The sequence below is a fragment of the Quercus robur genome, chromosome 3 (genome assembly GCF_932294415.1).
Source record: "Quercus robur chromosome 3, dhQueRobu3.1, whole genome shotgun sequence".
Lineage (NCBI taxonomy): Eukaryota > Viridiplantae > Streptophyta > Magnoliopsida > Fagales > Fagaceae > Quercus > Quercus robur.
In genome coordinates this window covers 27,949,752-27,967,217 of record NC_065536.1, presented here as the reverse complement: position 1 = coordinate 27,967,217, position 17,466 = coordinate 27,949,752, and the positions used below count along the sequence as shown (strand labels likewise).

General features: G+C 40.6%; 1 protein-coding gene across 1 annotated transcript; it reads right to left on the bottom strand.

The window, feature by feature from the left end:
• Window positions 1–14,914: 14,914 nt before the first annotated feature.
• LOC126719475 (uncharacterized) lies at window positions 14,915–15,664 on the bottom strand. Its single transcript, XM_050422022.1, has one exon. The coding sequence runs from the start codon at window positions 15,662–15,664 to the stop codon at window positions 14,915–14,917; it is 750 nt and encodes a 249-aa protein (XP_050277979.1).
• Between the last annotated feature and the right edge of the window lie 1,802 nt (window positions 15,665–17,466).

The window sequence follows — 17,466 nt, the reverse complement described above, 5'->3', positions numbered from 1 at the left end:
TAATGGGGTTAATTATAAACACTAAACATAAAGAAGGAGGGGGAGTGCTTTTCCCCCTTTGCTTTTTGATTGCAAGAGATTGCTTTCTAGGATTTGACAAGTCTATGTGAAGGCTCAACCTGCAAAGGGGAGCACAACTCATGTAGCTTTGGTCCGAACTTTGAGCACTTCACTAGAACTGTCTCTTGCCACCACTACTAGGGCAGCTAAATCATCAGTGACAACTGCATCCACATTAAGTTTGACTATGCATGTAGGAGAGGGTAGCCAAGGTTCAGGTTCTTCAACTCTATTCAATACCTTAGTCTTCTCGTTAGCAATAACCAAGGCATATTCCTTGTCCATGCTATCTATGATGTTGGTGATGACTATAATATCCACCTGCCTGTTATTATACATGCACTGGTTTATTGGCACTAAGTGGCCAACTTTTGTGCCCCTTTATATCTACTTGCATTGTCTAGAATATCTATATTTTTACTACCTTTAAAACACCTCTACCAACTAGATAAATGTTGTCTTGTTTAATCAAGTCTTTTGAACTATCTTTTTCTTTTTATATTTGCTCTTTTCATAATGCTACTTCTGCATTAAAAAAGTGCATAAAAATTATAACCACTCACCCAAAGTTGAGAAAAAAGAATGAAAAAGAAACTTCTAAATAGGGAAGGAAAATATATACAAAAAAAACTTCAAGAGCAGGCTTTTCGAAAATGAAGGAGAAAACAACAAATAAAAGTTTTTTTTTTTTTTTTTTTTTTTTCTCGAAAGTTAATATTAATATAAATATAATCCTTTTGAAATGATCTAGATTCTAGAAACAAGCTTGCCTCGTGGTGGGGATTTTACTGGTGGTATATCAAGTACCAACCCTCACTCTTATTTTACTGGTGGTATGATTAAAACACGTGCCAAAAGAAAAGTGCTAGTTCAAAATAAATTAAAATTTTCTCTTTTCCCAATTTTCCCATGTGCTGTCAGACACCTTATTACCAAATTATATTATTAAAGTGGTTTTTGTTGTTTTTATACTTTCTTTTATATTTATATATATATTATATCTTATTCTTAAAAAATAAAAAAATAAATAAGGCTAGAACGGTAGAACCTGCCCAGATAGAATGTCCTGGGATAAACCACAACCACTGCACAGGACAATGCACCAAAGGACACTATCTTATTAAATGTTCACATGGGAAAAAAAGTGTAACATGCGTAGAAAATGTACTCAAAAAATAATTGTCGAAGTCGTACTCAATTTTATGTCCAATATTTAATTCGGTCACACGTATATTAATTGCGTACTTTTTTTTTTGTTTTTGTTTTTAAATATTATTAATTGCATTCTTTTAGATGCTACTAGAGCGATATATATAGATATATAATTTACTCTAGTTTAACTTAAATGTATGAAACTTCTTTTTAAAAACTTGAATCTTGATTCTTTTTTTCTTATCCCACAAGAACTTATACATGTAAAATAACCATCATGTCATTGGTGTGCAATGGTAGTTCTAATTAATTATTATATTAACAAAAGAAAATATATTTGCTTATACTAATTAACCAAATCTTCTAACGTAGTTGTTTTTAGTTAGTTTAACTAGTAAAATTTTTTATTTAACAATAAGAGATTTAGGATTTAAACCCCGCTTTTACCAAAAACCAATTGATATCTTGATCTAATGATAAAGATCAATCATCATGGAATAGACTCTAGAAATTGAAATATTTTCTTTTATATATATATATCTTCTAACGTAAATCAGTCACCAGTTTAATTGATGTAAAAATTGGGGACCAATCAACAAACCCGCTATGATGATATATCTAACAAAGTAACAATGATGTGCGCAGCATGAATTCCAAAACAGAATACACTATACGATAGAAAAAACGAGATTTAATGAAAAAATAAAACAACGAGTTTTGACTTTCTACTGTTTTTCTTTATGTAAACCGATCCAGTTGGCTAATTCTATTATATTATGATAATAATTTAGAAATATGGGCTCTGATATTGGTACAATGTTGTATGAACAAGTGGCTAACAGCAATTCAGCATCTCTAATTTTGAACATTTTTGGTTAACTTTTGTCACTTTCAGACATTAAAATATATAACATTGGCGAATTTGAATGCAGACCTACAGCAAACTATGCTCAAGAATTCTTAATTCAGTACAAACTAATTACCAACCAACAAAGTATTGCTTCTCAAAAAAAAAAAAAAAAAAAATGTATTGCCATTCCTTTCAACCAAAAAAAAAAAAAAAAAAAAATGTATTGCCATTAATTGATTAATACTGTACGGCTTATTATCAATTGAAAATTAGATGTTTAGATCCTATATACGGCTTATTATCAATTTTTCTTAATTTTCCAATTAATAATCCAAGACTCAAACAATTACATGAACAACCACATACTTGAGATGAGAAATTATTTATGAAGTGAAACGCTGAGTCCCTGCCCAACTTTTCAAATTAACTATGAAAAACTTGTGATACGAGCTAACGTATAAGACTTCCAATACAAGTAATCAGACACTATATTGGGCTCTAAATTTCGCTTGAAGATTTCTTTCCATTTTGTGGTTTCATAAAGCACCCCATACACTTAATGGGTGATCTTAATGTTTGGGTGAAAATCTTCTCTCAAAAATGATCATTTGAAGAGACTTGGAAGACAAAGAATGAGTTCAGTGGGTTTTTCTTTGTATTTCAATAGTCGTAGACTCCTCTAAAGATTAGGGTTGTCATAGGTTTTTATATGATGAGTAGGGTTTTGGCTAGAGATAGTCACAAAACCAACTCTTGAAGCAAATCTTGGAATTTCTATAACAATGTTTCGGTTGATCAGGAGTCTTTGCCTGGATTTCGTACAACCGAGATTGAACTCACACGATTGGGACTTTAGTTTCACACAACCCAATTTGTCTTTCTTGCACAGTGATCAAAAGCTTCAACTAAGCTTTCATTACCATTTTGTACATTACAATCAAAACCCAATAATTATAAATATATTTATCATACAATTAGTCAACATCTAAAAATCTTATTATCCTAACAACATCTCCTCATTAGTCTTTTGTCAAAACTCCTCATATTATCAAACTCCACCGTATGAAAGAATGTAACAATACTTTTGGAGTATTGAATATTAGAATATATTGATAAGGGTATTTTTGGCAAAGAAGTTGAGGCCCATGAACAAATAAAGCCTATGAAGGCTGATGGTACCCATGGAACCATCGGCCTTGTAGAAACTGAAAAAGTCCTCAAACAACGGGGTGCAGTCATAAAGCCAATGGGCACGTCTACCCCACGAACCAACGGAGGATCCCTGAGCAACGAGGAGTCCTAAACCAACGGGGAGAAAAGCCGACGGGTCCTACATGGCTTTACTTGATCCACACGCATACTCATATATGGAAACACCTTGTGTATCACGCATAGAGACCTTATAGCACGATTTTCCCATCCCAAAAGGGATAGTATCCCTAAGATCTTGGGAAACATTAACTCCACCTTCTCCCCATAAGGAAAAACCCTCTATTCTTGAGATCTCAGGCTCTCCCCCCACCACTATATAAGTGTCAGTACCCATTTTTTCTCAGGTACGCAAAAAATCCCTAACTCTCTCACTATAGAGTTCTTAGAAATTTCTCATTCACTAACTAGACTTTCAGAAGGTCTTTGGCCGGTACCACACCGGTGCTTTCTGTTTAGTGTTTGTGTTCTTATTCTGTAGGTACCTATTAGCGTAATTTAGATCCAACAACTCATTGACGATTTTGTACATCATCATATATAATCACTTTTCCTAAACTTTCATTCATTAAGAAACTACAAGAATTAATCGATTAGAAATGATTGATGCATTCTCTTCGCACTAACATCTCAAGGGAATATTTGTTTATTCTATTTATTATCTAAAATCAATATGTTCACCATCATTTCAAATTAAAATAATAGGTGGAGTGAAGTTGAGTTTAATATACCAATTTGTTTAATTAAGATAAGTCAATTTCACAAAAGAACTTAAAAAAGTTGTCCAAGACTATTAAAAATTGTAAAATATATTTTGCTTTATAAAAATGCATTTTTAAAGGAGATGCCAAACACTACCTAATCTTATAGGTTCTCTTAACCGAATGTGAATCCGAAGAGAATCAAGTAGTCGGTCAACTTTGGACCACAGGAGAGAAAAGAGCAAAAAGAATTATGTCTATGAGAATCAAATCTTTATATAATTCTAAGTGACCGTAGCACATGGTTTTGTTTAATAAAGTAATATTTAGTGCCCATCGGTTATAATATTAAAACATGGAGCTTCAAAAGAAAATTAGTGATATTTTATATTAAAAACATATGGTAATCCACATCTGTAAATTGTAATATACTAATACTATTATGGAATATATGCAAGATTAGGTTTTTATTTATTTATTTATTTATTTATTTATTATTTTTTAATGAGTGCAAGATTAGTTAATTAAGGAAAAAAACATATGGTTCCTCGAAAAAAAAAAAAAAATGTGACCAAGCATATACTAAATTAAGCTGCAACCGCAAAAGGACTTTCATTAGTATTACCTGGCCAAAAAAGAAAAAAAAAAAAAAAAAAAAAAAAAAAAAAAAAAACACTACAAGCCTATCATCAAGCAGCCACCAAAGGAAACCATCTGGAAGCCACTCGACCCGAGCACCTTAAAACAAACTTTGACGGTGTTGTTTTTGAGGAATTGGGAGCAGCAGCTGTTGTGGTTCGAAACTCCTCCGGTGAAGTGCTAGCAGCTATGTCCAATCCCTCTGCCATTGACCATAGTTGCTCTGGAAACATTGGCAGCTAGACAGGCAGTAAGTTTTCTTCAAGAACTCGACTTGCACAACTCGATCTTTGAAGGAGACTGAGAGGAATCAATCTTGGCGATTAAAACCAGTCTTTCCATCATCCTTCCGTGGGTCATTTGATTAAAGATATTATGTCTTCAGTTAATTCTTTACAATTTTTTTCTTTCTCTCATACGTGTCGGCAAGGCAATACTTTGGCACAGGCTCTAGTCCGGAGAGCAAGAAGTTCTTTTCCTGTTTTAACATGGAGGAATTCTGTCCCTTCCGACATTTATAAATTTTAGGCAAAAATGCAAAACTGACTCTCTAACTTTCACTGTTTTTCATTTCAGTCCTCTAACTTTCAATTTTATCAATTTAGCCTTCTAACTTTCAATTTTTGTTAATTCAAGGTTCCATTACAACTCAGTTAGTGCTGCCATTAGATATGCTTGAAACAACACCGTTTTGCTCCTCTTTTTTTTTTTTTTTTTTTTTTTTTTTTTTTTTTTTTTTTTTTTTAATTCGGAATTAAAAGAAAACAAGAAAAATATGAAAAAAAAAAATTAAGGGAACGACATTGTCACAACCACAGCGAAGAAGTCATTGTCAAGATTGACTACGGAGATTCCTCGGAGATGAAAGCCTCTAAAACTGGCGGAAAGATTTGGAGAGAGAATAGTTACAAGTATTGGAAAGGCCAATACAAGTCGGGTTTTGATTTTGAGCGATGCGGTAGCGGTGGCGGTAGCAACGACGACGGTGGCCAGAATAGTAATATGGTGGCGGAGGAGGAGAAAGATCCACTGTCCAAATTGATCAAGCAGTTCTTGCACAAGCAAACGGCTTCGGGCAAGATGTCGTTGGATATGGATTTGGAAATGGACGAGCTCCACGACGAAAATGACAGGAAATTACCTTTCATTTCCGAGTCCCCCCTCAAAGCGACACCCTCAAGGGAGCTCCAGGTGTCGTTTCAAGAAACTGAATCTTCAACCCCCACCCCCAACAAAAACAATAGCGACTCAGTATGACGCTGTTTTAGCAGCGACGACAACAACAACAACAACAACGACGACGACGACGACGACAACAACAACAACAACCACAATGACATGGTGACGTGGACATCAAACGCGTTGGTTCAAAGGAAATTGAGCTTGTTGAGAGCAAAAAATTAGTCGAGATTGATGGACCCGCCACCCGCTGAAATGGAAAAGCGGTCGAGTTAAGTCCAATCCGGGATGTTGCAGAAAATGGACAACGAAGACGACGACCCGTTTTTGGAAGATGATATGCCGAACGAGTTCAAAGGTGGGAATGTAAATGCATGGACTATTTTGCAATTACATGGGCTATTTTGATTTAGGGGAAGGGTGCCCAGGTCGGGTCAGGTCCGATCCTTAAATTTTTTTTTTTTTTTATAGATTTCTCTTATTTTCTTTTAATTCCGAATTTATATAATAAAAAAAAAAAAGAAAAAAAGAAAAAAAAAGGAGCAAAATGGCATCGTTTCAAGCATATCTAACGACAACACTAACTGAGTTGTAATGAATCCTTGATGACAAAAATTGAAAGTTAGAGGACTAAATTGACAAAACTGAAAATTAGAGGACTGAAATGAAAAACAGTGAAAGTTAGAGGGCCAGTTTTGCATTTTTGCCTAATTTTATGTTTCCAATGTTGTAGCAAAAAAATAGCATGGCTTGCTTTCTTGGCCGGTTTCTCAAAAAAAAAAAAAAAGTGACCAAACCCAAATATTTATATATATTTGAATAATTTCCATGAATATATATATATATATTGTAGGGTCACAATTTGTGGCCCAAGCCCAAAATGTATGGAGTCTTGGCCCAATGAGCCCAATACAATAAATTTGTAAAGAATGGGTCAAAGAACTAGGTCCTAATGAGTTGAACAACGGCTAGTATTGAATTGCATGACGATCAAACACAAATAAAGGATGCTGATATCAAGAGACTTTCAGTCCGAGGAGGTTAAACCTGTATATAATGATCACTCATGGATATCAAAATGATTTAGATTGCTATAATATTTTTTCTCTCTCTTTTCTGATCCCCTTCTCATGGAGGGTCTTTCATATTATATAGCTCCTTTTGGGTCATCTTGATCCTACACTTGTTAATTATCTAAGTCGCTACTTGAGTGTTCGTCCCATTAGACACCCCTTTTAACCTTCTGTGAGTTGTGGTAGCCAAGACAGCACTGTTCAAAGGTCTTCTCCACATAAATGCAGCCAGAAAAGTAGTTGTAATGCATTTAATGTGGTGGTAGCAGCTTTTCCTTAGATATTTTAAGTTTTCTTCTTTCTCATATGTTCATGAGGCACATTCTTATCGCTAGAGCCTTTTGGAGGGTCACTCCAATTGCTAGAGTACACACTTGAGCTACATTCGTCGTATTCAAGGAGGTATTCCTCCTCGGATCATCTTCCATTCCTTCCTTGCTTATGAGACTTTAACTGGGAATCCCTTAACCACTATTTGCCCCTTCTTGGACTTGTCAATGTCCCGGATGAAGCCCAAAACCCAATATATGATCTTGGGCCCTTACCCCTACAATAACCCTTCAAAATTCCGGTTTTTCCCTCTTATCCGAGGAGGAAAAGCGGGGTTTCGATTTTTAAGAGATAAGACCCACTAATTCTTTGATTCACACGTATGGAAATGTGGTTTTACGCGCCTCATAATTGTCACTGATGCTTCGTAGCCCACGAGGCGTCATTAATTACTCCAGGCGGCTTTATGTCCCCCGCATCCAACGGTGAGTCACTAATCCAACGGTTGACATTTTTCCTAGAATTTTGAGCGAGAGTATTCCCACTTACTCTCTCCCTCTATATAAAGCCTCGAGGGAAATCATTTTCCTCTTTTCTTCAAAAACCTTCAAGTGCTCCAGAGAACTCCAACGCCTCGTCTCATAAAACACTTTGTATTCCTGAGTCTCCATAGCTATTTCTTGTAAGAAGTCTTCGCGAATCTTTCTAAAAGTTTCAGAGATTTAGCATATGTGTTCCCGTAAGTCTTTCATTTCTTTATATTCTTCTTTTCTCTTCTCGGCCTTTTTCTTTTTAGAAACCTTTTTTTACGTCATTTCTGGTCACTTAGATGGGTAGGTTCAAGCACCTAGTAGATTCGCCAGTCGGTATGGAGAGTTTTAGGGCCAGATACCATATCCCACAAGGAGTGGGTTTAGAATATTGTCCTTCGGACCGGATACTCACTGACAGAGAGATGGGTCAAGTCGTCATTCCCATGATTGCTTTCATAGAGGGAGGAATGACGCTTTCCATGGGTAGGATAACTAGGAATTATTTGCGTAACCATAGATTGACCCCCTACCAATGCGCCGCTAATATGTTCCAAGTTTTAGGGTGTGTAGATGCTCTAAACGACCAGATGAACCTTGGCCTCACATGGCACGACGTTGCTCATTTGTACGAGTGCCACTCCCTTTACGGGGGATATTACCTCAAATCTCTGTCCGACGAGGTGAGGTTGATATCTTACCTTCCTAAGTCCAACAAAGGCTTGAAGGACGATTATCTGGTCGTTTCCGAGGAATGGCATGACGGTCTTCACTACCCAGTTAGGGTAGGAACACCAAGTGGGGTACTCTAGGATCAGGTCCCTTGGCCGGGATCTTAGTCTTCTGAGTTTTCCTTTTACTTGCTTTTAGTTATTTGTTTTCTTAGATTAACCACAATTTCCCTTTCAAATGTTTTGCAAATAAAGATCACGTCGCCCCGAAGATTAGTCTAGTCAACGTTCAAGCTCTTAAATACCTCCTAAGGTTGGAGATTTTCGTGAGTGAAGACAGACAGTTGCGGGCCGCTCATTTGATTTTGGACTATGAGCCGCTGTCTCGCGTCTTCCAGGACGTAGGCCAAGCAATAAGGGCCGGGAGTCCCAGATTGGCTTGGATTGACATCTCCAAGCCGGGATTTTTAGCTTGGAGAGACCTTCCACCCGTTCAGCGTGTTCTTCAAGGGGTAGTTACTCCAAGAGAGGAGATAGATTGTATTCACTCATCCCTAGCTGAGATTGATCAATTTCGCTTGAACGAGGAAGGTCAAGTGCCGACAAGGACAGTAGAGCTCTCGGACTCTGACGCTGATCTTGACCAATTCTCTGCGGCACATTCTCCGAGGTTGATAGTTGCTCAAATTGATACCAGCCAAGAAGTCAAAGAAGAAGGCATGGATTTAAAGCAAAGGTCCGGCTTAAAGGGCCTGATGGCCAATAGGAACAAGGAACAAACCTCTAGAGATGTCCCCAAGGTACAAGTTCCTCCCAGCCTCCCTCCTTCTCCCCTGCCTCCCACTGACCTCGGGTTGCAAGCCAATCCGAATCTGAGGAGGAAAATGCCAGTTGATGATTTGGAGGAGGGCGAGGTCGGACCTCAAAAGGGGGTCAAACAGCAGAAGAGTGCTAGAGAGCCTAAGGATAAGAGGGCCAAGTCCATGGATAGCCGGGATGAGGCTATAGTGCGACGGGGGCAGCGTACTTGGTCCCCTCGGCTCGAGATAGATGGTGCTCCCATTTCTTAGGATGCAACGATTTGGGAGTCTCAAAGGGGACAGGCTACATACCTCACTGAGGCCTTACAGCAGCCCCTTCTCCTCCCCCAAGATATGGATGGGCTTAGGAATACTAGGCAGTCGAACCTCTTCATGTCGTTGAAGAGGGACCTTGCGATGGTAAGCCAGACATCCTTCTTCGTATAAATTTTAGACTCTATGTTCGTTCACATATTGCATATGTTTTAATAATCCTTCCGCTACCTTTATGCAGGTTACCCAGCAAATTTATGTGGCCGAAGAGTGAGTTAGGAACGCCCACGATAAGGTGAGCGTTGAGGTCCAGTCCCGCCTTGAGGCTGAGAAATCTATCGGAATCCTTAAGTAGGAAAAGGAAAGCTTGTCCGAGAAGGTTAAAGAGGCTATCCAAGCTCGCAATAGTGCCGAGGCGGGACTGAAGACCACGAAAAGGTAGGCTAAGGATATACGCCAGAAGCTGCACGTAACAGAGATAAATCTGGCCACCGAAAAGCAATCAGTCTTAGATTTCAAGGTGCAACTGCAAAAAGCCAAAGAGGCAGCTCGGGTGGCCAAGGAAGCAGCTGAGGCCGCGGTGAAGGCATCCTATGAGCGTGGGGTGTTGGACACGGAGAACAGGCTGATGGAGGAGGTGGCTATAGTTTGTAGGGATTACTGCACTGAGTCCTGGTGAATGGCGATGGACCAGGCGAGAGTCCCTGCAGACTCCGAGCTGAGGAGGGCCGAGAATATCTTCTTCCCAGAGGATATTCGAGAGATTCCTGAGTTGGACCCTCCTTCCGAGAAGCTTCTTTCTGCCCGAGCCCCCCTTCCTGACACCGACGTTCCTGAGGGGGCAGGAGTGGATAAGGTAGCTCAGCCACCAACGAAGGATAAGCCTTCTGAGGACTCCCTCACAATCAGGGATGTAGTCTCATAGGCCAAGGATGCGGAATCTAAGTCCAAAGCCGATGGTGTTCATTCTGAGGCTGTTGATCCCAAGAAAGATCCCCTCAAAGACAAGGCCTAGAATTCTAGATGTAGGATTTTCTTTTGTAGCTCTCTTTTTGCTTTCCATTCCTGTAGCTTCTGCCACTGCTTGTAATGTAATTTCTTTTAAATTAATGAATGAACTTTTTCCTCTATTCCTTGGGTCTTTACTTTCATTGCTTCCATTTTTATTGTTATTGCAAATGAGGTTGAACTGTTGTTGCTCCATTTCCAATGGTAATTCATTGTCAGCATTTCAAGAAATCTAAATAAGTACCAATAAGGTAGAGTTACTTTACGTTTCTAATTCGAACTAACTCTTACGTAGTGAATGCTGAATCTGAAGGTAATAAGTAACGTACCTTGTAACTTAATTTATATTTAATGTTTATAACGGTGTTCTTGAGTGTCAAAAGTAGTTAATTTCCCCTAAACCTGTGGTTTGAGGATCCATGCAGGGCTTATGTTCTGTTTAATACTTGAGTAGATGTCAAAAGTTATTAATTTCCTCTAAGCCTGTGGTCTGAAGGGCCATGCAAGGCTTAGGTTCTGTTTAACACTTGAGTAGATGTCAAAAGTTATTAATTTTCCCTAAGCCTGTGGTCCGAGGGGCCATGCAGGGCTTAGGTTCTATTTAACACTTGAGTAGATGTCAAAAGTTATTAATTTCCCTTAAGCTTGTGGTTCGAGGGGCCATGCAGGGCTGAGGTTCTGTTTAACACTCGACTAGATGTCAAAAATTATTAATTTCCCTTAAGCCTGTGGTCCGAGGAGCCATGCAAGGCTTAGGTTTTGTTTAACACTTGATTAGATGTCAAAAGTTATTAATTTCCCCTTAGCCTGTGGTCCAATGAGCCATACAGGGCTCAGTTTCTGTTTAACACTTAAGTAGATGTCTAAAGTTATTAATTTTCCCTAAGCCTGTGGTCCAAGGAGCCATACAGGGCTTAGATTCTATTTAACACTTGAGTAAATGTCAAAAGTTATTAATTTCCCCTTAGCCTGTGGTCCGAGGAGCCATACAGGGTTTAGGTTCTGTTTAACACTTGAGTAGATGGAGAAACAAGAAGCACGATGCCTTTATACAACAAAAGAACTTATTGAAAAAGGAAATCTTCATTAATAATAGTACATTTTCAGGTTATTTACATTCCAAGAGCATGGTATTACATGCTCATCTAAATCTTCTAGAAAATATGCCCCTATACCAGCCACTGAGGTGATGTGATATGGTCTTTCCCAATTTGGTCCTAACTTTCTCTATGCTGGGTTTTTTGTAGTGCCCAGAACTTTCCTCAACACTAAGTCACCAGGCACTAGTGACCTTAGCTTTACTTTGGCATCATAACATTGCTTGAGTTTGTGTTGGTAGTACACCAATTGGACTATTGCCCTTTCCCTTCTTTCTTTAATAAGATCTAAGCTTTTCTTTAGCAGCTCATTGTTGCAGCTCGGACAGAATGAGCTAGTTTTAGCGTTGGAAAGCTCGTTTCTAGAGGAATAACAGCCTCGGCCCCATAAGTCATCAAAAAGGGGGTCTCTCCTATTGATTTACGAGGTGTGGTTCGATACGTCCATAGGACATGTGGCAGTTCTTCCACCCATCTTCCTTTCGCGTCATCTAACCTCTTCTTAAGTCCGTTCACTATGACCTTGTTAACAGCCTTAGCTTACCCATTCCCCTAGGGGTAGGCTGGGGTAGAATATCTATTCGTAATTCCCAATTCGCAACAGTACCTCCTGAAGGCCTCACTATCGAATTGAAGACCATTGTCCAAGATGAGGGAGTGAGGGACCCCGAACCGGGTAACAATGTTTTTCCAGATCAACTTTTCGGCGTCCACATCTCTGATGTTCGCTAAAGGTTCAGCTTTAACCCATTCAATAAAGTAGTCAGTGCCGACGAGCAAATACCTTTTGTTCCCTACTGCCTTGGGAAAGGGCCCGATGATATTCAAGTCCCACTGAGCAAATGGCCAAGGGTTGGACAGTGGATTGAGGATCTCTCCTGGTTCATGTATGTTTGGCGCAAATCTCTAACACTGGTCACACTTCTTCACGTATTCATGTACTTCTTTCTGCATGTTTGGCCACCAATAGCCATGGGTGATGGCCCTATGAGATAAGGACCTGCCTCTTGTGTGGCTTCCATAAATTCCTTCATGTAATTCCTCTAGGATTAATTCTGAGGCCTTAGGGTGTACGCAGAGCAAGTATGGTCCAGAAAAGGAACGTCCATACAGTTTCTGGTCCTCAGATAGCCAAAATCGAGGAGCTTTTCTCCGTATCTTATCAGCCTCGGTCTTCTCTTAGGGCAAGATGTCTTCCTTCAGAAACAGTACTAGAGGGTCCATCCAGCTAGGTCCCACTCTGACCTAGTGGACATGGATCGCTTCTTTCTTTGTCATTGAGGGTCTGTATAGATCTTCCACAAGGATGACCTGGGGTAAACTTTGGGCCGAGGAGGTGGCAAGCGTGGCTAAGGATTCGACATGTGTGTTTCTGCTTCTAGGGACATGCAGTAAGCTAAAAGAATTGAAACGTGATTGTAGGCGTTTAATTTGGTATAAGTATCCTTGCATTCTTTCGTCTCTTGCTTCTAATTCCCCATTCACTTGGCCAACGACTAGTCTTGAGTCCGAGAACATGTTTATTGCTTTTCCGCCCAGTTTATGAACCATAGACATCCCCTCCAGTAGGGCCTCATATTCAGCCTCATTATTCGTGGCCGAGAAACCCAGTCTTAGTGATTTTTTTATGGTAATTCTTTCAGGGGAAATCAGAACTAACCCCACTCCGGAGCCCCTTTGGTTCACTGCGCCATTAACATATACTTTCCAACATGTGGGCCCTTGTAGAGAGATTGCCCCAACTGATTTTTCATCCATGTCTTGCGTCTCTACTTCTTCTTCTAACGAGGGTTTGGTGAATTCAACCACCAAATCTGCGAGGACTTAGCCCTTAATGGAGGTACGAGGGCATATACTTGATGTCAAAAGCCCCTAGAATCATGCCCCATTTAGCAACTCTCCTTGTATAATCAGCACTCCGAAGTATGGACCTGAGTGGAACCTAGGTTAGAACGATAATTGTGTGTGCTTGGAAGTAATGGGGAAGCTTTCGTGTAGCTTGAACTACCACTAGGATGACCTTTTCTAGTGGTAAGTAATGGATCTTAGCTTCATGCAATGATTTGCCCACGTAATAAACTGGTCGTTGTACGCCGTCGTCCATTCGTATTAGCACTAGGCTTATTGCATGAAGGGCCACAGCGATGTAGGCGAACAAGACTTCATCGGTCTCAAGACTGGACATGATTGGTGGCCGAGATAGATATTCTTTAAGTTGTTGGAAGGCCAAAGCACATTCCTCTGTCCACTTAAATCCCTTCCATTTATTCATTAAAAGGAAGAAAAGTCTGCACCTGTCTGCCAACCGAGAAATAAAACGGTTTAAGGTAGCAATCATGCCGGTAAGCCTTTGGACCTCCTTGGGATTTCAAGGTGGTTGTAAGCTGTTGATAGCCCTAATTTGATCGGGACTGACCTCGATCCTCCTGTGGGTCATCATATAGCCTAAGAATTTTCCCGATCCTACCCCAAATGAACTTTTGGATGCGTTGAGACGCAGCTTGTGTCTCCTCAGAATTTCAAAGATGTCCCTGAGGTCTCTCACGTGCTCGGACACCACCTTACTCTTTACCACCATGTTATCTATATAGACTTCAATGCTCTTACCTAGCTGCGGCTCAAACATTCTGGTCATCATTCTCTGGTAGGTGGACCATGAGTTTTTCAAACCAAAAGGCTTCACCTTGTAATGGTAGTTTCCAATGGGAGTGACAAAAGCTGTCTTTTCTTGGTAGTCTGCGGCCAGTGGTATCTGATGATATCCTTGAAAGGCATCTAAGAAGCTCATCCAAGGATAGCCCACGGTCGCATCTACCAATTGATCTATCCGAGGCATAGGGAACAGATCTTTTGGGCAGGCTTTATTCAGATCCGTGAAGTCTACACAGACTCGCCATTTTTCGCTCTTCTTCTTTACCACTACAGTATTGGCCAACCACTCAGGGTAAAAAACTTCCTTGATAGCCCCTGCTTTTTTAAGCTTCATCACCTCATCCCTAACATTGTTAGCATGCTTCTTTAACGGGTGCCGAGGTGGTTGCTTCTTGGGAGTAACGGATGGATTGACATTTATATGGTGGCAGATGAAGCTCGGATCAACCCCTGGGGCCTCGTAGATATCCCATGCAAATATGTCCACAGAAACCTAATTATCTCTTCTCTCTCTTAGGGAGGTAGTTCCAAGCCGACTTGAAAGAATTTTTCTAGATCAATGCCAACAGCAACCTTTTCTAGATCCTCACATTTTGCCTCTTTGGTTGATCCATTACCGGGAAATGCTAGGGTGGCTGATTGCTATAAGCCCCTTTCAGTAGAGGCCGAGGACTCAGCATTGGGTTGGCGTGAGATGGCAGCCACCATGCACTGTCTGGCCATGGTCTGATTCCCCGCAATCTCTTTAACCTAGCCCTCCGACAGGTACTTCACCTTCTGGTGCAGGGTAGAAGAGACAGCTCCTAGGGCATGAAGCCAAGGTTTAGCCACAATAGTTGTGTAGGGTGAATAAGTGTCAACTACAATGAAATCCACCTCCACCACGTCCGAACCGGTTTGTATGGGTAGTCTAATCTGGCCTCTTGGAGTAACGGTTTTTCCCTCGAAACTTACTACATGGGAATCGTATGCCGTTAGGTCCTCAGGTTTTAAGTTTAGCCTTTTGTACAGGCTGGGGTACATTACTTCCATAGCACTGCCCTGATCTACTAGTACCCTTTTCACATCATATCCTCCAATCCTGAGTGTGACTACCAAAGCATCGTCATGGGGTTGGATGGTTCCGATCTTATCTTCGTCCGAAAAGCCCAGCATCAGTGAGGCTTCCTTCTTGGCCTTTTTGGACTCCCGATTGTCGTTCTCGGTGGATAGCCGAGCCACAGACATCACTCTGGAAGGACAAAAGCCGGTCCTTCCTGGAGCAGCAAGAATGTCATTTATCGTGCCTATAGGAGGTCTTAAGGAGGTGTCTCTTTGAGACTCCGGATTCACTTGTCCTTGTTGACCACTGGAATGATGTAGGAGGTGTCTTAATTTTCCCTTTTGGACCAGCTGGTCTAAGTGGTTCCTTAATTTCCTGCAGTCCTCGGTGGTGTGCCCCGGTTCTTGGTGGTATTGGCAATACAGGTTTTGGTTGCGCTTCATGGGGTCTCCTGCCATCTTATTTGGTCATTTAAAGAATGGCTCGTTCTTGATCTTTTCCAGAACCTGATACACTGGATCTCGGAACACAGCATTGACTGTCTACGCGTCGGCAGATTCGGATTGCCCTGCAAAGTCTCTCCTCGGTTGGTTGTTGTTATTAAATAGATCCGACCTGAAGTCCCTCCTCTCTTGAAGGATAATCTTTGCTTTACCTTTACCCAATTGCTGGTCTTCTTCAACCCTTTTATACTTGTCGATCCGGTCCATAAGCTGGCGTAAACTGGTGACAGGCTTTCCTGTTAGGGACTTTTATAAACCATGCTCGACTGGGAGACCGCTATTAAAGGTGTTGATGGCGACGTCATCAAAATTACCCTCTATCTCATTGTACATCTCCCAGTATCTGTCCGAGTATGCTTTCAAGGCTTCCCCTTCTCTCATGGACAAAGACAGTAAAGAATCCAAAGGCCGAGGAACCCTGCTACACGTGATGAAGTAAGAGCCGAAGGCCTGGGTAAGCTGATTAAAGGAAACTATAGAGTTTGGCTTCAATCCATCAAATCATCTCATTGCCACTGGTCCCAAGCTGGACGGAAATACTTTGCACATCAAAGCCTTGTCTTTGGAATAGACGGTCATCCTCTGGTTAAACTGGCTTATGTGCTCTATGGGGTCCGTTTGACCATTGTATATGGTGAAAGTAGGTTGATGGAATCACCGAGGGAGCTTAGCCCCTTCTATCTTGCATGTGAAGGGTGACTTAGAGATCCAATCCAATGCCTTGCTTATGGCATCGTTTACTAGGCCTTTACGAGACGAACTTTTGTGTCTGCATTTATGGTGGTGCTCTTCCTTATAAAAAAAGGTCTCACTCGGTGGGGTTCTTAACCTTTGCCTATAATTGTCGTCCTCTTCATCATTAGAGGACGTATCTGAACTGGAAGGGGACCGCTTCTGTTATGCACGACGTAGTTTCTTTTTTAAGTCATCAATTGCTCGCTACAGGGCTTTATTATTGTCTTGCCTTTGGGACACGTGACTTCCCACCCTAGAATGGCTTCTACTTGTATGGGTAGTACGCACACTACCCTCTCGATATCTCTCTCGATCCCTTTCTTGTTCAAGGTTAAGGAAATTGTCGTGTCGTTGAGAACTTGCAGGCTTCGTTTGGTGTGGACCTGCTTGGTGCGGATCTGATCCCACCATGTTTAACCATTGCACTCACTGATGCACAAGTTTTCCCTACAGACGGTGCCAATTGTAGGGTCATAATTTGTGGCCCAAGCCCAAAATGTATGGAGTCTTGGCCCGATGAGTCTAATACAATAAATTTGTAGAGAATAGGTTAAAGAACTAGGTCCTAATGAGTTGAACAATGGCTAGTATTGAATTGTATGACGATCAAACACAAATAAAGGATGCTGATATCAATAGACTTTCAGTCTGAGGAGGTTAAACCTGTATATAATGATCACTCTTGGATATCAAGATGATTTAGATTGCTATAATATTTTTTTTCTCTCTTTTCTGATCCCCTTCTCATGGAGGGTCTCTCACATTATATAGCTCATTTTGGGTTATCTTGATCCTACACTTGTTAATCATCTGAGTCCCTACTTGAGTGCCCATCCCATCAGACACTCCTTTCAGCCTTCTGTGAGTTATGGTAGCCAAGACAGCACTGTTTAGAGGTCTTCTCTACATAAATGCGGCCAGAAAAGTAGCTGCAATGCATTTAATACGGTGGTAGCAGCTTTTCCTTAGATATTTTGAGTTTCCTTTTTTCTCGTATGTTCATGAGGCACATTCCTATCGCT

Coding starts and splice junctions, on each gene's coding strand:
- LOC126719475 (XM_050422022.1), bottom strand. CDS start 15,664: ATGGCAGGAGACCCCATGAAGCGCAACCAAAACCTGTATTGCCAATAC.